This window comes from Primulina eburnea, chromosome 11 (genome assembly GCF_022965805.1).
Source record: "Primulina eburnea isolate SZY01 chromosome 11, ASM2296580v1, whole genome shotgun sequence".
Lineage (NCBI taxonomy): Eukaryota > Viridiplantae > Streptophyta > Magnoliopsida > Lamiales > Gesneriaceae > Primulina > Primulina eburnea.
This window is the reverse complement of record NC_133111.1, coordinates 42,702,996-42,727,321: the sequence shown is the minus strand read 5'-3', so window position 1 is coordinate 42,727,321 and position 24,326 is coordinate 42,702,996. Positions and strand designations below refer to the sequence as shown.

At 36.4% G+C, this 24,326-nt stretch overlaps 4 protein-coding genes and 1 pseudogene across 6 annotated transcripts; 2 read left to right on the top strand and 3 right to left on the bottom strand.

Annotated features, from left to right (window-relative positions):
- The first annotated feature begins 126 nt into the window (after positions 1–126).
- LOC140806319 (carbonic anhydrase 2-like) lies at positions 127–3,861 on the top strand. Of its 2 annotated transcripts, none has more exons than XM_073162911.1 (11): positions 127–164; positions 1,299–1,515; positions 1,613–1,674; positions 1,777–1,923; positions 2,017–2,065; positions 2,153–2,269; positions 2,363–2,416; positions 2,494–2,579; positions 2,737–2,842; positions 3,279–3,437; positions 3,667–3,861. In XM_073162911.1, the coding sequence occupies exons 1-11, from the start codon at positions 142–144 to the stop codon at positions 3,706–3,708; spliced, it is 1,062 nt and encodes a 353-aa protein (XP_073019012.1). In that variant the 5' UTR covers positions 127–141; the 3' UTR covers positions 3,709–3,861. The 2 variants fall into 2 exon arrangements, with proteins under 2 accessions (XP_073019012.1, XP_073019013.1); XM_073162912.1 differs by having other exon boundaries at positions 3,279–3,467.
- Positions 3,862–3,957: 96 nt separating this feature from the next.
- LOC140806320 (protease Do-like 1, chloroplastic) lies at positions 3,958–7,648 on the bottom strand (annotated as a pseudogene).
- Positions 7,649–10,086: 2,438 nt separating this feature from the next.
- Positions 10,087–14,664, top strand: LOC140806317 (L-aspartate oxidase 2-a, chloroplastic-like). Of its 2 annotated transcripts, XM_073162907.1 has the most exons (8): positions 10,087–10,380; positions 11,500–11,642; positions 11,968–12,322; positions 12,682–12,924; positions 13,040–13,096; positions 13,230–13,310; positions 13,394–13,455; positions 13,612–14,664. In XM_073162907.1, the coding sequence occupies exons 2-8, from the start codon at positions 11,509–11,511 to the stop codon at positions 14,618–14,620; spliced, it is 1,941 nt and encodes a 646-aa protein (XP_073019008.1). In that variant the 5' UTR covers positions 10,087–10,380; positions 11,500–11,508; the 3' UTR covers positions 14,621–14,664. The 2 variants fall into 2 exon arrangements, with proteins under 2 accessions (XP_073019008.1, XP_073019009.1); XM_073162908.1 differs by lacking the exon at positions 10,087–10,380 and having other exon boundaries at positions 10,436–11,642.
- A 415-nt stretch (positions 14,665–15,079) lies between these two features.
- LOC140806316 (protein KINESIN LIGHT CHAIN-RELATED 2-like) lies at positions 15,080–18,287 on the bottom strand. The gene is made up of 3 exons (XM_073162906.1): positions 17,865–18,287; positions 15,555–17,535; positions 15,080–15,462 (listed from the first exon to the last, which is right to left on the bottom strand). The coding sequence occupies exons 2-3, from the start codon at positions 17,507–17,509 to the stop codon at positions 15,288–15,290; spliced, it is 2,130 nt and encodes a 709-aa protein (XP_073019007.1). The 5' UTR covers positions 17,510–17,535; positions 17,865–18,287; the 3' UTR covers positions 15,080–15,287.
- A 3,651-nt stretch (positions 18,288–21,938) lies between these two features.
- Positions 21,939–23,954, bottom strand: LOC140806315 (CASP-like protein 4A3). The gene is made up of 3 exons (XM_073162905.1): positions 23,412–23,954; positions 23,128–23,269; positions 21,939–22,270 (listed from the first exon to the last, which is right to left on the bottom strand). The coding sequence occupies exons 1-3, from the start codon at positions 23,894–23,896 to the stop codon at positions 22,076–22,078; spliced, it is 822 nt and encodes a 273-aa protein (XP_073019006.1). The 5' UTR covers positions 23,897–23,954; the 3' UTR covers positions 21,939–22,075.
- Between the last annotated feature and the right edge of the window lie 372 nt (positions 23,955–24,326).

The window sequence follows — 24,326 nt, the reverse complement described above, 5'->3', positions numbered from 1 at the left end:
CTCTCTCAATCTTCATGTTCTGCAAATGAAAAGTAATTCTGCAGGTAAGTCTCCAATTAATATGCAAACCCATTCCAGCAGTGTTGGGGAAATGTGCGGAAACCCAAATGGTGTTGATGTATTCATTTGGTCAAGGACTAGATGCCTTCAAAATTCTATCCGAGGTAACATACGGAGGGTCAATCTACGACTTTGGTACATGTACTAGTCATGAGACCAAAAACTCAATGGAATGTACGACTTTGGTTTCATTTTAGATTATCTTTACACATGTATGAGTCCTCAATTAGTTCATATTAGATTATATTTACATATCTACCAGTACTATTGAACTTGCACAAGCATCATCTGAATCCAACCGATAACATGAATGCTTTTAGAGCGTTGATATCATACCATAAGTCTGGAAAAAAGAGCACAAATCCAAAGAAAGATCTTAATCTTGTTATTCATTCTATAATTCACTAAAGTCTTGGTAGAAATATGATTTTAAGGCTCCCTATCACTAGAAAAACTCATGCCCCCCCTGCCGCAGAACAATCCACAGGTAGTAGATAAAGTAGTTGTGCACCACCAAGTTTTAGAGATAGGGCCTTATCTTATATTATCCTTCACCCACCATAGGTGTCTACCTTCTTCAAATGAATTATCCACCAAATTTTTATTTTAAATCCACCCCATCATAATACATAATCATACATTTTTTTGGTAAATATGAGCAGTAGTAAAATCAAAACTTTCATGTTTCTTTTTCTTTTTCTTTTTTTGAGTTGGGAAAAAGATATATTTTTTTTTTAAATTGAGGTCTCGAACCAAACTTCGTCCCAAATTTAAAATTTTGATGTCAGAAGAGTTATAAATATCTACAAAACTTCCATATTTCTATTATTACAAAAAAGTCAAATAATCTAGTGTTGCTTAATGAAAACTTGCATTTGAGTGCAATTTTCTTAATCTTTTATTTTTCCCCAACCCAAGACTGAATCCATCTCCAACATCCATACCTGATCCGCATGGGGAGAAGCTCAATTTTACATACATTATCCAATTATTTTCATGCATGCACTCCATGACAATTATATTATATTTGTCTGTAACATATTTACCATATGCATTCGTTAAGGAAATATATTATTGAGTATTTTAATTTTTCCGAGGAAAGATTTAATTTATTACAGTTGGGGGGGGGGGGGGGGTGGGGGGGGGGGGGGGGGGGGCGGTCTCTACCTGCTGAGATGATTGTGTTAGTACTAAACCAAAAATATTGACGATAATAACAATTAATTAGTATTATAAAGGGGACATGAGATTCAGGCTCAATGCACAATGTCGACCGTTAGTGGTTGCATCGCTACTCGCTTCACATTATCCACCACGCAGCAAAAAACATCTAGACCGGCAGCGTTCCGCCCTGTGACCACCGCGAGCCTTAATTCCTCCCCAGCTTCTCCGCCGAGTCTCATCAGAAACGAACCAATCTTCGCCGCTCCAGCTCCCGTTATCCACCCTCTTCTGGTACTTTCATCTCTCTGACTCTCTCCCCACATTTTCAAGATTAAACAAATATTTATGCTTTTGTCACACACTTAACTGTTAATATGGAGGACTGCAGAGAGAAGACATGGGGAAAAATTCATACGAGGAAGCCATTGCTGAACTCCAAAAGCTTCTAAGGTTCGATTCATCGTCATCATCAACAACTGGGAGTAATCCGCATTGAATTTACTTGAAATATTATAAGAGTATCAAGCTACGAAATTGTTTGCATGCATGCAGTGAAAAGGGGGAACTTGGACCCGTCGCCGCCGCCAAAATTGATGAAATAAAAGCGGAGCTGCAAACAGTTGACAGCACCGCCGCCGCTTCAGCCACCGTGGAGACCTTGAAAGCCGGTTTCATCCATTTCAAGAAAGAGAAATATGAGTAAGCTTTCCATATCCAAAAGAATAACTAAAGAAGTTTGATTAAACAAACAAAGAAGTTGAATTCTGCTTTATATTTTCTTTACGTTTTCAGGAAAAATCCTGCTTTATATGGTGAACTTGCTAAAGGCCAGAGTCCCAAAGTACATAGCTATATCGAAATATTTTCTGATATTTTATTTTTAGAAAAAAAATCTAAGGGCCTTTATTTATTTTCTATTTTTGTACAGTTTATGGTGTTCGCTTGCTCGGACTCGCGGGTGTGTCCCTCACATGTGCTCGACTTCCAACCCGGAGAAGCATTTGTGGTTCGAAACGTTGCGAATATGGTCCCTGCTTACGACAAAGTATGCTATATTATCAAATTTCTTGTATACTTCTTTTTTCAAACTATCTAATGTTAAATGCGTGATTTTAAACTGTTTCTTGATCTGCCATAGACTAAATATTCTGGAACCGGGGCTGCAGTTGAATATGCTGTTCTACACCTTAAGGTATATTTTAATACTTTGTTTTGGTGCCTGTTACAATTATGTGTCATCTACACATGTAAACTCGAAAATTTCTACAGGTTCAAGAAATTGTAGTGATCGGGCATAGTGCTTGTGGAGGAATCAAAGGGCTCATGTCATTTGCTTGTGATGGATCCTCCGGCACGTAAGTCGCGTACTCGTAGACTAGACGATTTTGGATCAGGAGACTCGTGGGATGTGCATGAAACTTACGTAAAAAATTTATATAATTACAGGGTCAAAAAGAAATTGGTGAGTAGTGATTCTTTTCAATTTAATGATTTTATGGCTGATTTGTTCAGTGACTTTATTGAGGACTGGGTGAAAGTCTGTTTACCTGCCAAGTCCAAGGTGCTATCCCAAGCTAATGGTTCCCCTTTTGGTGGTCAGTGTGCGCTGTGTGAAAAGGTGAACAATCAAACTTCTAAACCTCTTCTAGTCTTCTTCGGTGTTGTTCTGTATGTTATCAAATTTCAATTAATTATATTTTGATTTTTGGTAATTTAAGTTTTTTTTATTGAGAGTGTTGATGTGGTTTACACGCGTTAACGCTACATAAGACAATGGTGCTACATAAAAAATGATTAAAATTGTTATAAAACAAAGACAATATACTAATACTGAAATTTGACAACATAAATGATAAAAAATTGTAAAAGTCTAACATAAAAGACAAAAAACAAATTTTTCTAAAATAACGGTTACTAGGTGTTCGACCCGAATCTCAACTTTGCGAGACAGATAATTATCAAATATATGTACGATGTGTATGTAACACAAGATATGATGCTTCGAGATGATGTTGATTGTTTATTTTTCATTTTTATTTCAACGTGCAAAACAGGAGGCAGTGAATGTTTCACTTGGAAACTTGCTGTCATACCCATTTGTTAGAGACGGTCTGGTGAACAAGACTCTTGCATTGAAGGGTGGCTACTATGATTTCGTTAACGGAACGTTTGAGCTGTGGGGGCTCGATTTCGGGCTTTCGCCATCTCTCTCTGTATGAACCTGAAACCATTACCATTTCTCCGTACGTTATCTTTTCCCTTATTATATATGAAAAACGATTGATGTCCTTTCCCTGATTTCAAATTATGCATGAAAAATGATCAACTATTAGGAAAGGGAATAAATGTCAATTCCTTTTGGTGTATGATTTCATGTTTAAAAGTTTTCATTTCCAAGTTTAATTCATATTGGAATTTCTCCAATTTTCTTGGCTTCGACAGCTAAAAGATGTGGCCAGCATACTGCACTGGAAGCTCATGTAGGAAGATCGTCAGAGGCCATTCTCCCATGATGCGGGCTCTTTGGAATTGCAATTTTATAATTATGTATATTTGTATACCCACAGACTTCCTGTGTAACAAGATTCCATCAAATTCTGCTAAAAGATGTTAATTAATCCAGTAAATTTTTCTTGAGTTAAGCGTTTTATATACTCGGATGAAATCACACACTGCTAACAGATTTAAAAAAATAAAACAAGTCATGAAATGTGGGACGGAAACTCAATCGATTCTTGTATTTCAATCCGCCATGAATGCATGAACTACAATACATTTCAGGTATAAGAAAGCCTACTTATAGAAATATGCACATGGAAAGTTAGTTATCATACAGCATTGCGGCACTATAATTATTTACAATAGTCCAGTATTATCGAACAAGAATAGAGAATGTGATGAGCATTTCCACTGTCAAATAATTATCTAACTCTTAAGGCCGTGTGTGAGAATTGTCCTAAAAAATCTTTAGCCCTTGGAAAAATCATTAGGCACATACACATCAAAATTAATGAGTTTAGGTATGAAGCAGACTCTTGTATAATGGCCACAAAGGAAGCAAGAATCACTTGTCCTCTCCATGAAGATATATACATAAATAAAGCAGTTTCAAGCAATTGAAATTTACCCCAAAAAAAGTTCAGTGTTCACCTTTATCACCTACTTTGCACTGGTCCGTTATTCTGTACAAGTCACTGCCATTGGAAACCTTCTTCCCATTAATTGATGTAATTATAACACCCAAAATGAGCCTGCCATAAGAATCACGTTTCGTAGATTGAAGACCCTGCAGGACCAAAATTACACCAACAAGTTTTTAATAACATTATTCATTTGTCTTTGAATTGTAATAATTCACATCTGAGCAAAATGAAATTTGGACAAAATTTGAACCAGCTCTGCATGAGAACAAAGGGCAAGAAAGGATTGTATAGTAGGCATACTGCTTTTCCAGCTGTCCGTTTGATGGAGCATCCAAGACAAGAACCCCACTAACTCCCGTTGCTCCACGGATTTATCACGTGCAAACTTAATACTTAATATTGGTCTAGTGACTTTCCCAAACTTTACAAATTTATCAACAATGCCACCTACCTAGACATAAAACATAACCAGGCGAAGGAACTCCTTAGCAATTAAATAATTGTTCCTTAGCAAAAATTTCATAAAACAAACGTATTCAAGAAGTTACTTACGGTGTCAATTGGAATTGAAAACCCAACTCCAGATGAAGCACCAGAAGGGGAGTATATAGCTGTGTTTATCCCAATAAGATTCCCGGAACTATCAAGAAGTGGTCCTCTAATATTACCAGTATTAATCGCACATCGATATGGACGACGTTCTGAATTTGGACGGCCAGTTGCAGCTGAACTCCCTCTGAAGCCCACTAATAGAACATTGAAATTGTGATGATAAAGAAGAGTTCATGCAGAAGTTATACAAGTTTGCCCGCTACGTCTAGCTCGTTATATATTGAGACATAAATAAGTTAATCAATTCAGGAAAAAGAGAACATAGAATTGTATTGACACCTTCTGACGCCAGCTGTAAGTGTGTATGGTCCAGTCCAAACTGAGAAGCAATAAAACATCAAAAGGTTAATAAAATCACATACATAATTAAAAAGGAAAACTCATGAATTAGATCACATTATACCATCATAATTCCATTTCCGAAGTCACAATAATCAACATCCAGCAAGAGTAAGACATGCTTTTAAAATTTAAAACAGGGTGGAGAATTATCTTCCAACATCTTCTGATATTAGTATCTACTCGTACAATTTCTTTGTCACACTATAAAAAGTAGTCAAGGCCATTGGCGGAAGGACAATGTTATTAGCCGTGTGATGTCTTCTCCATGGTTCTAGGATTCAAAAACATGCTGAAATTAATATTAAAAACATTCAGATTTGATATTTAAGGCACAATAGGAACTGGGGAAGATTTAATGATTATGCAGCAGCAATGTACGTGTGGAAATTTTTTTTAGGAGAAATAGAGCCAAAATATTGGAAAACGTCCATAAATTTCTACAGAACTCCCAAATTATCCAAAGGCCTGCATTTCTCCAGCATGTTGCTTAAAGAGACTTTCTATCAGTGGTCCCCAATGAAAAAGCAATTATTGGTGGCTTTCCAACATCATCATTAATACTAAGCCAAATCTTGAAAAATTAACGGGTAAAAATGAAAGCCTGTAGAAAGGAAGAAAATTATTGAGAGGTATGTACTTACAGGATTTCCAATTGCGTATACTTTTTGACCAACAAGTAGGTCTGCAGAAACTCCAATTGGCATTGGTCTCAACTTGTCTTTTGGTGCATCAATATGCATGACAACAACATCCTTATCTGGATAAAACCCAATAACTTTTACGTCATATACACTCTGGTCTGCAAGAGTAACCCTGAAAACAACAACTACAGAATTTACCAGAAAAACTAGAGCTCGAAAAGATATATTCCAGAAAATCATCCCTATAGAAAAGAAAACCCAGCCAGCTCCAACTAATTTCACTGCATTCTGTAAGAGTAGATGTCGACTACAAACTCTAGAAGGTGTGCAGAAGCTCAAATAGGCATCCAATGTATCTGCGTTGTCTGATGGTATAATTAGATGATGTCGAAAATTATGTCTGATGCACGAAGGTCTTCATTATAAGAAGACACCCAATTCTGAAAATATGTTTATGATTTAATTACAAGGGTTTTTCCAGTCATCAAACATAGTCTGATGCATCACTCTATATATAGTAGCTGAGAACCAGCTGGAGCATAACTATGATACTAGAAGCTATGCTAATGTTATGAGGAACTTTCATGTAGGAAATAAGAAGTCTTGCACTATAACCTCTGTTTGCTCCTATGCACAGCACAAATAAAGGGCGGTATTAACCACCAACACTATCATTTCCATGAATTGAAAAGGTCTATTTCTAAGAACTGAAACCTTCTTTCAAATCATCTTATAACTATGAAAAACAACTCAAGAATCATGATTTTTCTAGCAAGATCATTGGAAAACAAAACCCATGAATAAAACATTTTAAAAAATAGGCACACAGATACATCATAACCAAACAAAGAAATAAGAAGGAGAATACTTGAGGATGCACCCCGAATCTAATGATAGTTAGTCACAATGTGGCCCTGTGTATCCCATACAAATCCTGATCCCTGCGGCACCTCCAATATATCCAGTGTAAACGCATCCTGCCTAAAACATGGAGTAGCAAATCAAAGGTGAATTAATAAAACATACTACAGGAAATTTTAGTACGAACTTAAAACTAAAATCTTTAATGCAGCTAACATCAAACCAATACAAATTATTACAAGAGCAATATATACAAACTGGAAGAGTTAATTTAGAACAAAACTAGCTAAAAAGAAAACTGATAAAGAACAAAAAAAGCGCCAATTCAAATGAGATAGCCACAAAGGCTTGGACTTTGCTCTCATTAAAAACAGAAGAAATAGAACAGTAGCTAAAGTTCAGTAAAATTAAGAAAAGCAAAAAAAAATACCTGGAGGCAAGATTAGTAATGTAAGCAAAGGAGGGAGTGCTGTCTTCAAAAAGACGAAACGTGGCAAGTTCATCTGACTGCTATTTCCTAGGCATGCTCGCCACCAAAGTCGAAACTGAATCAACATCCGTCACGAGAACAAAAACGGACAAAGCAGCCGATGCACAGAGCACGAAGAATGAATTCACGACCTTTTTCAAGCTCTCCTGGGAAACCAGCTCCAATTTCGGCGTAAACTTCATGCGGAGGGCAGAAACAACCACCAGAGAGGCCCAGGTTGAGCGCCTAGGTTTCGAGATCAAGAAAACTGGGATGAAAAGGCAGTTGAAGAGGAGAAAGCAGAAACAAGAGCAGCCATTTTCGCGGAGGTAGTTGCTGCTCTCCACGTTATATACTTGAAGAAAAGGAAACGCTTTGATGTATTTAATTTAATTTATTTATTTTACAATTTTGAGGATGTACATTTTTCTATTTTGTAAATTGGAAAAAATATAGATTTGTGACGTCTACACTTTGGAATGATTTGGGCTTGGGTTACTTATTAACAGTACTGGTCCTATTGTTGTTGGGCCTAATATTGGCAGATATGTTATTTTGAACTTAGTGATGGGCTCCGAGTACTATATACTGGGCTGAATGGAGAATTACTTGATAAACTGAATTATTTGGGTTTGGATGATTACTTCAAATACTAGTACAACGACGTACGCGTTGCGTGCTTGTACGATATCTTTTTATAATTTATTTGATTTATATTTAAATTAGGATCAAAATATATTTATAAGAAATAATGAGTGGCTACATTATAATTTTGATATATGAACTAAAAAATAAATTAAAAAAGAATAAAAAAGACCCAAGCAAAAATTGAACCTACAACCTCATGATTAAGAAACATAGGCTTTATCCACTAAACTACATGTGACTTGCTTTTATTTTTTAACAATTTATTAATATATATAATTAGTAATTTAGAGAGTGGGGTGAAGGGTATTTTAGGTATTTTAAAAAACAGACCAAGGAAGTTACTCTAACCTACTCTGCCTTAATAAATAGTAAGATAATGTAGAGAGTGGGGTGAAGGGTATTTTAGGTATTTTAAAAAACAGACCAAGGAAGTTACTCTAACCTACTCAGCCTTAATAAATAGTAAGAGATTATATCCCAAATTCAACCCATAATGTGTGTGTAAAATAATATTTTCCATTTTTTTTCAGTTTAAACTGAATAAGGAAAACATATAACTAAAACATAAAATTATAAATAATGGATTATTTGAATAATTTTAAAATTAATCATCAATCTTTAATACTTTAAAATAATAAAAGAATCTTAAAATTAATGAAGGTATTTCGTGGCAGACGACAAACAATTCACCATCCGCACCAATCTCTAATAATCGATATTTTTTCTAAACATACCCCCTTACCCTTGATAGCCTTTTTAAAAAATAAAATAAAATATAACATGCAAAATTCAAATACACAATTTGATGTGGGAATATTAAAATTATTTCGAGATAATTATATTTTCGGAACTAAAAAAAAAAAACCATGCAGGCATGTGTTGTGGCCCCTAAATAGTAAATCCACATCTCTACTTTTTGAAATACGTTCCATTTCATTTTCTAGAATGCAAGTTCCAGCTAGCCCCCACTCCCCAATGTGTGCAATAGCACTAAGATATTCTCAGTTCCTTTTCTAATTTCTCTCGAAAGCCATAGAAATTCTAGTAAATTCCTCTGTCTTTCTTCTAGTGTGGCTATCAATTGTCGTTGTTATGTGTAGGATACAAGAGCAAATACTCGCCATTATCTGATAGAGTGGTGTGACTTAAACCTGTAGTTATTGTTAAATGTCTAATATCTTTTGTATTAAATCACTGAAAATTGTATATATAGAGTTGGACAATCTTTTTTTGAGTTATCCTTAGAGTTTGAGTTAAATTCAAATATCAATTTTAATATGATATCAAAACAAAAATAGCATTATGGGTTGAACCATCATATGGGTCACCCGATAAAAACGGGGTAAAAATAGATAAAATCGGATCAACGAGATATATCATAGTCAATATCACAAGCTCTGTTCTAATTGACTGCGGTGAGTATAATTAGTAAGAAAGAAGTTATTGTTGTGCAATAATTAATAAAAAACAATCAAAATGTGATGTTTAAGCATATTCATTTAAACTTACAATATTATTGTCAACTATTTTTAAATGCTTACAATTGGCATTAACACAGTGAACATGAAAATTTAAATAAAAAAATTTATGTTCAATCTTGAAATTTATCGCTCAAATCAGGCCGTTGATTTGTCGATTAAATCAATTTCCGCTTCATCATTTTCCAAATTTCAATAAAAATAGAAATCCCCAATATTAATTAAATAATAATAAAAGAAGACGGACAAATATATAGATTCTATAGACGGGCTGGGCTGGGCCGGGCCGTCAAAAGGAAAAGTTCGTTAACCATCCGTGTATGTATTTGGGACCACCATTTACTTTTTGTCTGAAAGACGCCTTTTCATTCTAAAAATTATTTTGTAATAAATTAATTAATTGTTTTATTTTAATTTTTCATTACACCCTTTACTAAAATAGTAGATATATATTTTTAATTAATAATAATTTCGTTGCTTGTTTGGTTAGAAGTAGGGTAGCCACCCAGTTTGAAAGTGTGTATTTCTAGCTTCGTTGGTTGTGGCAAAGTTCTCTTTCGCCACAAAAATATCACAAATATTCTATTTAATGCTCTTTGCCACAATAAATAAATAAATTAAAATCTATAATTATGTAATTAATAGGTGTGTAAATGAAAAAGAAATAACAATATACAAGACAAAAACGAGCGGCGAAGGTTGCGGAGGATATGGCGCGAAGTTGAACGATGTCTCTGCAGTCTCGACTCTGAATCCTCCTTTCACTTCCCTTTTCTTTCGACGCGTATAATTTCTCTGCTTTTTCTGGGTAAATCTTTTAACGGCTGATAGCTTTTGGATCCGCTGGTTCTTGTCTTTCCCATTCTTCACCGATTACCAGGGGGGAACGGACCCGAGTCTACGAACCATTTAGCTTGGGTTAGTAAAGGGTTGTTCCAGGAGGTGAAGAAGGCCAATCTTAGGTTCGTTCTCTTTACGGCTATGAATGTTTTCTTGGGATTTCTTTTGTGTGTTGATTCTCATTTATCTTGTCTTTTTTTAGCCTTTGATGGTTTGATTCATTCAATAAAGTATGAGAGCATGCGCGATGCATTTGTTCTTCTTGATGAAAAATCTAGTAAAATCTTGGTTTGCTATTCATTAGCTTATGAGCTGTTTAGATACTCCTTTACGGTTTACCCCAATTAGCATGCAATAATTAATGAGTTGTTATATGTGGGGGTAAGGTATCCTAACTGTATGTTCGAATCATTCGACGAATCTAGCCTGCGTCGCAATGTATAAGGTGTGTTATATTCGATTAACCTTCTAGATATTTCCCATTGCTTGTGCGAACACCCTTTTTGTTTGCTTGGTTATCTCAAATATCGATTATGATTCGGACCCAGAGCTTATGTTCCCGATGCATATTCGTATGAGGCCCAGAGCTCCATAACATTGCATTTCACGGAAATAAGCATTGATAATATTGCATATTAATGGTTCATATGTTGCTAGGCGTTTTACCTTGTGTTTTTGCTCATCCTTCGAAGCTGTGGTGTCTTTGCCACATTGTTTCCGAATTTTGGCGAAAGCCAAATGGAGCGTAGAGCTTATATTTGGAAGAGAAAATTGATGTGGAATCTGTTTTCTTGGTATGGTTCTTGGGTTTGCACTGCATGCCATTTTTTAAAATACGCGTTATGTAAACTAATTAATAAAGGTTGACTGATAGCCCAAGAAGTTTACCCTTCTGCATTTGGGTATGCATTATTGTTTTCTGTTGATAATTGTTTTTTCTCTTCTTGTTTGATGGTCTGAATTATACAAATATGTTTATTGTTTTTCATATTGAAAGTGAGACCATTGCTTTTATAGTGGTCCTATGTCAGTAGTCTGTGCTTTTATAATCAAAATGAATTAACTTGCATATTAACATTGGAATCGAACCCGGGTACCCATAGAATAATTAGTTGGAATGTACAGTTTCCAATACTTTTTAATGCTTTAGTTATAAAAATGGTGAGAGTGGTTGCATCAGTTGGATTCTATTTTAGAGTGGCTGGTCGAAGATTAAATAAATTTACACTGTAATTAAGCAGAATACTGAAATGGCCACCAGTGTGGCTTTAGGAAGCGGCGGACTGCATTTTAAAGAGACTCTATTCAAGGGGAAAAGCTGCAGACAGGCTTCTTGGATTCACATTGTAGCAGCCTCAAAATGCATGCAGAATGAGCTTTCTTGGTATGTAACTTGAACAAAATCTTAAATTTACGATGTGCATTTGGAAGATGTATGAGAATTTCGAGTTGGTCTTCTCTCTTTTTGATGCTATCTATTGTTAGTTTGCTGACAAGGGTGGAGAATTTGTTTTTGGACATGGAAAATTTGAACTTGCTGGTCGTGTAAGATTTTGAAACAGTAACTGCGGATTTTTTTTCCCTGGAGATCTCTTCGACAAATTTTTGTTCCACTCATGTAAAATCAATCAATTCATTTCTATGATCGTGGCACCAACTGTATTTTGGAGATTACATCTTGCTCTGATGCTTAATTTCGCATATCTCAGGTCTCTTGGGGTCCCAAAAGTCCTTCAGATCAATAAAAACAACCATGGTCATTCCAAATCCAAGGAGGATTGGAAGCGAAGCAGAGTAACTATCAATTCATGCCTGAGAGATGGATATACCAAGTATTTTGATTTTGCTGTGATTGGAAGTGGACTGGCTGGCCTTAGTTATGCTCTTGAAGTTGCAAAACATGGAACCGTTGCAGTGATAACCAAGGCTGAGCCCCACGAAAGCAACACCAACTATGCACAGGGAGGTGTGAGTGCTGTGTTGTGCCCATCAGATTCAGTAGAGAGTCACATGCAAGATACAATTGTTGCAGGCGCCTATCTATGTGACGAGGAGACTGTTCGAGTAAGTATCTGAAAAGATAATCTGCACTTTTTTCCTCCACTCATCTTGTGAAAGCATTCTTATTATATACACTGATTATATTTATCCGAAGAAAGCCACTTCACCAATTGCTTTATGTTCCACTTAAAAAAAATTCTGATACTGCCTTCAAGTCCGAGAGGTTCTGGTTTAGTCCATATCAAACCGCCTAGTCCAGTGTTAAAAAACAAAATGAAATTTAGTTTTGTGTGATGTATTTAACGAAGATGTGGAATCAGGATTATGAGAAAATTTTAGATTTAGACATTGTTTGTGTTCGCTCTAATGGAATGGCTGCATCAAGTGCGATATTTTTTACCATCTTTTGTGAAATTTTCCAGGTGGTGTGTACTGAAGGACCTGAGAGAATCAGGGAGCTGATTGCTATGGGTGCTTCATTTGATCACGGGGAAGATGGAAATTTGCATCTGGCAAGGGAAGGGGGCCATTCTCATCGTAGAATTGTACATGCTGCTGATATGACTGGTCGGGAGATAGAGAGGGCGTTGTTGGAGGCAGTCCGAAAGGATCCTAATATTTATGTTTTCGAACACCATTTTGCAATAGATTTGCTGACTTCTCAGGTTTTGCTTCGGCCCATCTGTAATCTTTTTTTGAAAAATTATGAAATATCAAATCGAAGTGTTTCTTGACTTTCCAGTGTCATTGTCTAATATAATTATGTCAGTTGGCTTTCAGGATGGCTCTGATGCAGTTTGTCATGGTGCTGATACTTTGAATACTGAGACAAATGAGGTAAGAATGTGGATATGATTCATATGTTATGTGGCCTGTGTTGTATTTTTTGTTGAAAGAGACTCTAAAGACCAGCTTACTGAAATGGAAGTGCGTCTATGGTCTTGTTTTTGCGTCCTTTTGAATATTTTAGGTGGTAAGATTCATTTCAAAGGTAACTCTACTTGCTTCAGGAGGGGCTGGGCATATCTATCCAAGCACTACCAATCCCCCGGTACAGTTGCTGTAAAAGAAAATAAACTGAATATTTCAGGATAGAAATACAATTTATTGACGATATTGTCAATATCTCTATAGGTTGCCACTGGCGATGGAATGGCAATGGCTCACCGAGCTGAGGCTGTAATTTCCAATATGGAGTAAGATTCTAAATACCCTCCGTCTTATTGATGGATTGATTCCACAATTTTATACGCTTTGGGTTACTTGGAGCACTTGTTTTCCCTTAAGCACCATGGAGTCAGTCATTGATTGTTTATGCCATTGATCTTGTTTGATGCATTTTATACTTCCAGGTTTGTGCAATTTCACCCTACTGCTCTGGCTGATGAAGGCCTTCCTCTTAAACCAAAAACTCGAGAAAATGCCTTTTTGATAACTGAAGCCGTGAGGGGAGATGGAGGAATCCTCTGGAACTTAGACATGGAAAGATTCATGCCCTTGTATGACAAGAGGGGGGAACTCGCCCCTAGGGACGTTGTTGCAAGAAGTATAGACGATCAACTCAAGAAACGCAATGAAAAATATGTGCTTCTCGATATAACTCACAAACCCAAACACCAAATTCTCTCCCATTTCCCGAACATTGCTGCTGAATGTCTCCGACACGGTTTAGACATGACACAACAACCGATTCCCGTGGTTCCAGCTGCTCACTACATGTGCGGTGGAGTACGTGCCGGACTCCAAGGGGAAACAAATGTCAAAGGTCTATACGTGGCCGGTGAAGTTGCGTGCACTGGTTTGCATGGAGCAAATAGACTGGCTAGCAACTCATTGCTAGAAGCTCTCGTGTTTGCAAGAAGAGCTGTCCAACCGTCCATCAATCACATGAAGAGCTCCCGTATTGATCGTGGGGCTACGATTTCATGGGCTCGTCCCATAATGCCTAAATCACTCGGTAATGTTATTTTGAACAACATTGTACGCAGGACAAGGGAGGTAAGAAAAGAGCTCCAGTCAATCATGTGGAAGTATGTCGGCATAGTTCGTTCAACAACTAGGCTGCAGACTGCTGAAAAGATTATAGGAGAATTGGAACTAGAATGGGAAACATACCTGTTTCAGAACGGTTGGGAGCCGACTATGGTAGGACTAGAGGCAGGTGAAATGAGAAACTTATTTTGTTGTGCGAAGCTTGTAGTGAGCAGTGCTCTGGCGAGGCATGAAAGCCGGGGGCTTCACTATACGATAGATTTTCCTCATTTGGAAGAGAGCAAGAGGTTGCCTACCATTATCTTCCCTAGTTCACCAGTAAATAGTACATGGAGTTCTAGACAATTACACAGGCAACAGATATGTTGAAAATGAAGATTTTTTTGTCGACTCTTCTTGCCAAGACTTGTCCGCGGTGGGGTAAGTTTGGTTTCTTATATGAAAGCATTTTGCAAGATTGGATCTATGTGCTGGAATGTGCAATTTTTGTAGAAACCTGATGTTGTCTTTATTCTCTGTGTCCCTTTTTTGGGGTCTTATTTGTCCTTGAATATTGGATATTTCGATGCATATTCAAATGCATTGTAGTTTAGGTGAAGAAAAAAGTTGCTTTCTAAATATAGTTGCAGATAGTTTATCAAAACAAGTACTCTATTAAATCGATCCGCGAGGGTGTGCGTGCAAACTTAATCTTCTTATGCCTAACAAGTGATCCATTGTTTCGGTTACTTTTGTTTAGTAATTTAATTTATATGAAGATTGCAATCCGATCCCATTACTTCAGGATTAAGTTTTGCTCAAGTTGGTAGGCTAACCGATAGTGCTCACCCCAACGTGTATATAAAATGGTGAAAACCGGAGCTGTTGTTTTTGTAAGAATGCAGTTATGTGGGCTTGAATCAATGTTTGTGGCAACTACAACCGAAAATGATGTACCATCCTTGAAACAATAATGAATGACAATGGACCTTTTAACTATATGAACAAGTCCTAACCTATGACAAACTAATTCGAGTTGAGTATATGCATACGAGAATTATTGACTGATCAACGCTTCTACAGATTTCGATCTTCTGCCTGAAACCATTCCCAATTCTTTTAGTAACACGCTTAGCCGACGTTTTTCGTCTTCAACGCTGGAATTTGTAGTTCCAAGCTTCTCCTCTCTCATCTCCACAACATAGTCTAGGATGTGGATTGCATCACTGGTCCTGTATAAAATCAGTTCAGCTAAGTTCGGTAATTGATCCATTAATCTGAATATTCAAAATACATATCGTTTCACGTTTCAAACCATGTCTACCTGCCCATTGCATCGTATATGCCCGCAAGATTGCTGTAGACTCCTAGGGTGTCAGCATGGCATGATCCGCAGATCGTCTCCAGAACAATCTTGGCTTCTTCGAACAAATCACAGGCTTCATTTATCAAAGAAAGTTGCATACAGGCAAGCCCACATTGATTCAGAACAACACCAAAAATGGCAGATTTCTTCTCTCCCGTTTCCCGAAACTTCGTAATGGCACTCTTTAAAGATCTGTAAGACTCAAAATAGCTTCCCAAAATGTAATAAAGAGACCCCATCTGTGCTTCAATTCCTGCTATTGCACTCAGCTGCCCTGGTCCATCACCATAAACTTTTATAGCTCTCTGTAGCAACTGCAGTGCCAGGTTTGGTTCGTGCATTGATTCGTAGATAGCGGAAATGTCCACCAGACCACTAGCAATCTCTTCCGGTAGAGATCCAGACGATGGCTTGTCGTAAATCCGAAGAGCATTTTCACAGTACGATTCACATTCAGTGAAGTTCCCTATTTTGTTGTATAAATCTGCCAAACGAATGTATACCATAGCAACTAACGAATGGTTCTCTCCTTTACTTGACTTGAACATATTGAGAGCCTTTTGATATGTGAAAACTGCCTCTTCATACCGATCCAATGATAGATATGTATCCCCAATATTGCAGTCTATGTCGGCCGCTTCTGCAATCTGTCCATTACCAACCATGGCCATTCTTGCGAGAATATAATGCTCGAGGGAACCTTCATAATCTCCTTTGGAATCGCAAATCAGTCCCATTAATCTCCTATCCGCTATTTCTTGTGCAGAAGCTGATGTTTTATTTTCTTTATGGATATCAAGTGCCACCAAACAAAGCTTCTCAGCTTCATCAAATTGCATGGCTTGAACATGAGCTTCAGCTATGTATCTGCATGTTTCACCGAATTGAGGATGTTTTTCTCCGAGAACCTGACGCTGAACATCCAGACCTGCTGTGTAAAGCAGTATAGAATTCTCAAACTTGTCAAGAATCGCGTATGTATCGCCTAACTGCATACACCCAGCAAATTTGGCCACTGCATGATCATGGCCTAAATCCACCACTGGAATTTCGATCGATCGTTTAAGTAAGGGAATTGCTTCAGTGTACCGGCCAAGCCTGCAGTATAATGCCGCTACAGTGTGTAGACACATGACAAGGTCTAAATTAGGCTTTGCGTTAGAGGCAAACTCAAATGATTTCATCGCCCGACGAGCCAGTTCCAAAGCCTTTTGAAAATTATTATCCCCTGAAGCTACCAAGTTTCTTGCCTGTTTGAGTAGATATGGTCCAAGGTATCCAGGTTCACGTTGGTTTTCACTTCCATACGGCCATTTCTTCCCTGCAAAAGGAGGGCTTGTTTCATTTTTCAAGAAGACTGAATTCAGCTTTTTCAAACCCTTGGCGCTTTGTTTCCCGGTAGGAGGTCTGCCATGAAGAGTTTTGCTCCTCGAACTACTCTTCCTACATGCTTCCAAGTTAGTTCGTTTTGGCCGAGGTGGCAAATTCGACTTACCTGAATCTTCTTCAAGAACTTCATCATTAGAATCTTTTTCTCCACCAACTTTCTTCATCACAACCTCCTTTTCCTCCACCACAGCATAATCTACCCCAGCAAAAAACCTCAACTCGGAATCAATCCATGATTCGTCACCATATGAATAAAAACTACGCATTGACGGTGAATGATCCGAGCTTTGGATTTCACAGATGTTCCGATAAAGTTGATCGATTGAGGTGTCGACTGCTCCATTCAAAGCCAGATCAATTGAGTCAGTGTCACATCTGCTGATCGTGCTCAGTGGCAGACTGTGAGTACTCAATGGACTTCTTGGAGATTTCCCTGTAAAGATTTCTTTATGATGCACGTTATAACCCTCCAAATCTTTGCCAAAATTTTCGCCATTAGATCCATCCATCACATATCCAGGCATTGAAACTCTTCTTAAAAAGCTTTGTTCTGCACACAACAACCACAATGAATAATTCCATAACGTTTCATCCAAACAAAAACCTTAAATATCAGATAGCCTAATCGTAATATAAAAAAATTAGTCTACAATGCCATGAATAAGTGGGCTCAAGGCCAGCAGCGAATCCCCCAGTAGAAACAAGATTCAAATTCAATATATTTTTTCCAAATAAATCCCAAGTCTTGTGAAGAGGAATATCTCCCTCCAAAAGGCACCATATACTTCAATACTCAACGGGAACTCGCAGATCACAAATATGAATCAAGAAAAGCTCAAAAACATAATGACAGTACACGGTACAGAGACGTGGTGATACCTCGATTATTTTTCAAGAAACAATAGCTGAAACGCTCAGATGCAGCTATATATTTGTCCCCGTCCCTCTACTTTTCTCGACCATTGACATCCATATATATACACACACACACACACAAAAAAATATATATTAAGTATGTATGTATTGATGGGCAATGAAGATTACGGGGCACGTAGAATTTGTTTGTTGGAAAAAGGGATCGTAGGGTGGAATAGGATAATCAAGAATCAACCAAATTTATTTATCAAGAAATATAATTAAATTCCGATGGTTGGGAGCCGAAAAATGATGGAAAAATTTGAGCCTTGAAAAAAGTAAAATGCATACAAGTGTGTGTGAATGTATTTATGTATGTATAGGTGGGCTACAGCAAAGTTGGAATGGCGAAGCATGAAGATGACTTGTCAGCTTCCACCAGTCCATTGCCCGCCACCGCTACCACTCCCCTTCCTTTCTTTTACTGTCTTTTCTTCCGTTTTATTTAATATTAATATTAATACTTTACTGTCTTTTCTTCCGTTTTATTTAATATTAATATTAATACTTATATATACGTGTATATATATATACACAAACGCTGCGTTACAAAATAAAATAAACTAATGATTAATACGTAAATGATAAAGAAAATGATCGTCGTAGATATCTAATATTTGATAATATGTTTGGTAAGATTTTTAAGTATATGATAATTTTGAAAATTTTGATAAAAGGACAAAATTGCTCTTCTTCTTTTTTTTCTTCTTCTACTCCGACGACGGTGGTCCGGCAGTCCGGCGGTGGTCCGGCAGCTGACGTGGCGGCGACGGCGTCGGTCCGATACTCACAATAAAAAATAATAATCTTAACATAAAAAATAATATTTTTTATAGATGACATAAATAAAAAATTCGTCTCACAAAATACGACCTGTGAGACCGTCTCACACAAATTTTTATGTTTCAAAATAAATACGTCATAAATGGTCGTTACACATGCCGTGTCATTAAAAACTTTCCAACCATGGACTTCAACTATATGGATGCATTAACTTTACGCAATTATTATATACATCATCCAACAAATAAAATTTCATATCATTTATATGGAATTTATATATATGACAAAAACTCGTGTGAGATGGTCTCACGGGTCGTATTTGTGAGACGGATCTCTTATTTGGGTCACCCATGAAAAAATATTACTTTTTATGTTAGGCAAAAACTTGTGTGAGACGGTCTCACGGGTCGTATTTGTGAGACGGATCTCTTATTTGGATCACCCATGAAAAAGTATTACTTTTTATGCTAAGAGTATTACTTTTTATTGTGAATATGGATAGGGTTGACCCGTCTCACGGATTATGACCCGTGAGACGGTCTCACATGAGACTCACTCTTTATGTTAAGAATATTACTTTTTATTGTTAATATGGGTAGGGTTGACCCGTCTCACAGATTATGATCCGTGAGACGGTCTCACATGAGACTCACTCTATATATATATGTTAGCATATATATACTAATAATTAATAGACGACGACATACTTCGTATAAACACGAGAAGTTAATAGATCGATTTTTTTATTTTATCTTAACATGGTTGTGTCATCGAGTCGGACCAAAATCAATTACAAAGAGATTAATTTTTTTATAAATCGCAAAATTTTATAAAAATTTTCGAGATATAATAATATTTTTGCATATTGACGGTTGTACTTTTGAAAGAAGTCTATAATGATTGGGGGAATTTGTTGACAAGCTGTAATGTACAGCTCTATTTAATATGGGACCAGTTCAACCAAAAAGAATAGCTTGGGACCAATAAATTTAAAGTTAGGCCTTATTTCAAAGGAAAAAAAATATTTTTTGTTATTGTCAAACTTAAATTAATTGATGTTTCAACAATCGATGTATATATTAATTAATTAATTAATATATAAATAATAACATAGATGTCAATTTAATTCGAATTCAATTCTGAAAAATCAACCACACCGATGTTGATTTGATTAGTAGTTAGCCGAGTATTATCACCATTGTTATTATATATGTTTGCTTTGTGAACCTCGTTTTAATTATTGAAATATTAAAAAATATGCATTAAATCTACACAAAAAAGGCATTTTGTTCTATTTTTATATTTGTTTTTTCCCAAAAAAAATGTGTAAAGTTGATTGTCACATTCTTTAAAGTTTTCTTTACAGTTTGCGAAATTATTGTCCCACTCTTTGGCTCTGATTGTTCGGATGATATTGCCAACATCTGAACTGGTATAGTTACATGAACATCTCCTAATTCGATTTTACGTTAAAACAAAAACTCTTCCGTCCTCTTGTATATATACAAAAATCTAGTTGACATAATATGAAGTTATGAACATGTTAAAATAAAATTCAGACTATTAAAAAAATATATAAAAATGAAACTTAAAATGAAAATTTTCCAAAAATAAACTAAAAAAAAAACTTTATTTGAAGTTAGACCAGCAATACATTAAAATCCAATGTGTGAGACCTCATGTTGGGTGGTTGGGTCATGGGCTCAGAATATTGCGGGTCGGTGAACCTTTCGTACCCGGCCTTGATTCCTAATCACAATTATTAATGATTTTTAGTATCGCATTTACAAAAGATTCCTAGTGCCGCATTACATGACAAAGTCTGTCATTAGGTGGAATCAGAAATATAGTTCTACCCGAGTTAGAATTTTAAACTCTAAAATTTTTATTAATTTAAATTGATCTACTTGGACTAATATCATATTATTCCAAAATTATACTAAATTTACATATAATTTTTTTTAAAAAAAATTTATCCACCCGAGCTTATGTGCATGTGGCTCCGCCACTGCCCCACCAAATTAATTATGTTCACTCAATCTATTCTACCCGTAAGTGAATTAAAAAAAAAACGAGATTTCAAGAATAATTGGATTTGGAAGGGTGCTGGAACCATCCTGAAAAAAAATAAATAATTGTGATGGGTACAGTTTGCATGAGTCGTAACATTTTGGTAGTTGCTGGGATTTTAATTGTTTTGTTTTGTCTAATCTAAGACCAAATATTTGGCATCATGCTACCAACTATCTCAATCATGTTAATTAGTTGAGTGCATTGCTTTATTAAATAATCATACCGGAAAGCCTAAGTTTGAAACAATTTGGGTGAATGCTTTAATCCATTATTATATATAGGCAGTGGTCTTTTTTTTTGTTGAATAATTTCTTGATGTTGCATTTGGATTCGAAAATTGAGATTTCGACAAATTTGAAGAAATCTGCTTGACAACGAATTTCAAATATCATGTAATTATTTGATATTATTCCAGTGACAAATACTTTTATAATATGGGACTACACTCGTATCATTTTTCTACATTTAGATTAGATATGAGGTATTTAGAATTCTAAGTCTCAAACTCGAGATCTCGTCTTTTTTTAGTGTTACTAAGGCGAAACGTCGATGGAACTATACCCAATTTTTTTTACCAAGAACCAAAAATTTGATTTAAGATCGGCACTCAGACCAAACTCTCTGGGGTATGGTATAACCATTTTAGTGCGCGCGCGCACACACACACATGGGAATCATATGCATTAGATAAGCTTAGCAAACTATATCCTACGCAATATTTAAATAAAACCACACTCTTGCATCTTGAAAATTTGCTTTGGGCTTTGACGTGTCGATGCAAGGGCAAGCTCTGAAAATATGAGGCTCGGAGTAAGCCCTGGTTACTAGGTACACAATCATTTGGGTCGAAATATTTTTGACACTCACCTAAATCTGGATCAAATTGGACTAATATCAAACTACAATGTAAAAACTCTGACAAAAAATAATCGACATCATAAAATATTATTTTCTTACATAATAATACACATATTTAAAAGCCGTATCAGCCTTATCTTATTTATTAATTAAAAGTAAAGATTGATGCAATTCAAAATTGATTTTTTTATATTGTGACTGGGTAAATATGAATACTCAGCCCTGAGCCTACGAATAACAAACACAAGCCAGCCAATATCAGAGGCAGCAACTGTAATCTGTTCAGTATAAATTCTAAGCATCAGTATGTATATCATACAAATATGGACTCAATACCTTGAATATGCATATACAGTTGGGAAAATTTAGTAATTTACATCAACAGAGCTTATTTTCTGCATATAAATTCATCACAATTTTACCTAAGAGGTAGCAACAAGGCTGATGAAGTAAAATTGTTGCTAGATAGATTTGGATGTGCAGAGGGTATAACCAGATATGAGAGAACTCGAGGCAAGGGCAAGAAATGCAAGGAAAGACATTGATATGGACGCTGTTGCCATGTCTGGGAACTTGTCCTTTCCCCAATTCAATTGCCAGTCATCAATCCGAAGCGTGGCTGATGAAGATGCCGATATCAGAAGGTAAGCAATCACCTGCCACCACAAAATAATACCCATCACTAATCATGTAATTTAAGTGGAGTGCATTGCTTCAAACCTCAACAAGGCTAACCGATGATGGCAGTAAGATGTTGTAAGAATTGAGGATTGAGTAGTTATATCGGCCTATCAAGACTATGTACTAATTGATATAGCAAGCATAATTTGAGGCCAATCAAACCAAGAAAGTTAGAAGATTGTCCGGATAAGAGATAAATCCATGATGAGATAAAAAATGGATAAAAAAACAGAGCCGATACTACTTTCAATGAGAATAAAGTTTGAAACTTAAATGTGAAATGGACAAAATGTAGGGCATTGTAGGCATTTAAGTGGAAAAAAGGCTAGCTGTGAATGAATTCTCTCCCTCTTTTTCATCCCACCTTCTCATGCCAAAAATGCCCCTTTTTCTTCTTCGCTTTAAAGTACTAAGTTGATGCAATCGAACTTAGTAGCAAAAATCCCGTGAAGTATAGTAAAATAGGATGAAAACAATCGAATGGTAGCAAAAAAAATAATAAATTGCATTGCAGTTCTATCCGTGGAATGACTTAGTAGGCAAGACAAAAGGATAAACTCGACAGCAAAGTAAAAGACAGAGACTTCAACAAAGAAATTTAAAATGCATTCAAATTTCATATCTAAATTTCTTGTCAAAAAACGAAGCTTGCATATATTCTTTTTATACCACCTAAAGGATTATGTCCTGAACATTTTCTTGCCACTGTGATGATCGACAACAATTTGGATCTTAATAACCAGAAAATGAAATACATTTCTCCATCAATGTGCAAATATTTGGCAAAATTATCATCACCAATACTTTCCAAGTAATAAATTTAACAACTTGCCTGATCAAAAACGAAATCGAAGTAATATCTGAGTTGCTTTCTATGCTGCACAGCATACTTTCCGGTAGTCAAGTCGAAAGACAAATCAATTGCCTGAGCTCCAGAGTACACACAGCCTATAATATTCACTGATATACAATATCTGCAAAATCCCATTTCGATTTCCAAAAGAAAATATATCAAACACAGTATTCCACAGTACAACTAGTGAAGACAAGAAAAATAAAGGGTTCAGTTTATTATGCAAAATTGTACGAAGTTAAAAATGAGAGAACAATTCAGACCTGAACTCTTTGTAGAGATCAAATGAATCAAGAGCCCAGCCCTGGTTTCTATCAGCTGCCATCACTGAAAACGAAACCAAGCAAAACAAAAACCCAAAACTCCTGAATCCCAGAGCAGCCCTTTTCACCAACTTCCTCCTCTTCGCGCTTCTCAGTATCGACAACGACGGTCTAACCCTCCAAACCCCACCTCCATCACCGCCCTCTGGATCAGTTTTGGATCCCACGCCGGCCACCGGATGCTCCGAGACAGCGCGATTCACCACCACCACCGGCGGCTGATGTTTGTCTCTTTCCGGAGACAGCCCATGATCGATTGTCGTCCGATCAGATGAAATCGACGAACGCGGCAGCGAGAGCGATATGTGCTCCCCACTGTTGCGGCGGGAGAGAGGCGGAGATGATTTGGGAAGTGTGAACTCATGCAGGGAAGACAGTGGCGGGGAGCCTGAGTCGCAATCGGGTTGTCTACTTTGATTTTCCATAGCTTGAGCTGCGTGTATCGACTAATACGATGTGAATCCATTCTCATGTCTTTTTTATATAATTTATTAAACGAATGTCGAAATAAAAAAAATAAGCCTACGTAGGATGTGTACATGTGTTGTAGGATGCGTAAATTCAAATAATTAGAGTTGATTGTTTATTTTTTATCGTTCAAGTTAACCTTCGTATTATTAGATTATAAAATACATTTTTAATATTATTAATATGAGAATATATTTTTTTTAGTAATGTTTGCATGCCGTCTGCTGCGAAACTGTGTTCCTACTAAACTAAATCTCCAGAGCAAGCGTTTGACGGAGCGGTGACAGAAGAAGGATATTTGTTGGTCTGTTTATTCGAGACTCAAATGGTTCTTTTATGATATGCAGAATATATCATCGTCAAGGAGCAGCAGTGGTAAAGGAAGTG

Coding starts and splice junctions, on each gene's coding strand:
- LOC140806319 (XM_073162911.1), top strand. CDS start 142: ATGCCTTCAAAATTCTATCCGAG. Junction 1,516..1,612: donor CCGTTATCCACCCTCTTCTG/GTACTTTCATCT, acceptor GGAGGACTGCAG/AGAGAAGACATGGGGAAAAA. Junction 1,924..2,016: donor TTCAAGAAAGAGAAATATGA/GTAAGCTTTCCA, acceptor TTACGTTTTCAG/GAAAAATCCTGCTTTATATG.
- LOC140806317 (XM_073162907.1), top strand. CDS start 11,509: ATGGCCACCAGTGTGGCTTTAGGAAGCGGCGGACTGCATTTTAAAGAG. Junction 11,643..11,967: donor ATGCAGAATGAGCTTTCTTG/GTATGTAACTTG, acceptor CGCATATCTCAG/GTCTCTTGGGGTCCCAAAAG. Junction 13,456..13,611: donor GCTGTAATTTCCAATATGGA/GTAAGATTCTAA, acceptor TTATACTTCCAG/GTTTGTGCAATTTCACCCTA.
- LOC140806316 (XM_073162906.1), bottom strand. CDS start 17,509: ATGCCTGGATATGTGATGGATGGATCTAATGGCGAAAATTTTGGCAAA. Junction 15,463..15,554: donor ATATACGATGCAATGGGCAG/GTAGACATGGTT, acceptor GATTTTATACAG/GACCAGTGATGCAATCCACA.
- LOC140806315 (XM_073162905.1), bottom strand. CDS start 23,896: ATGGAAAATCAAAGTAGACAACCCGATTGCGACTCAGGCTCCCCGCCA. Junction 23,270..23,411: donor GATCTCTACAAAGAGTTCAG/GTCTGAATTGTT, acceptor GGGATTTTGCAG/ATATTGTATATCAGTGAATA. Junction 22,271..23,127: donor TCGATTTCGTTTTTGATCAG/GCAAGTTGTTAA, acceptor TTGTGGTGGCAG/GTGATTGCTTACCTTCTGAT.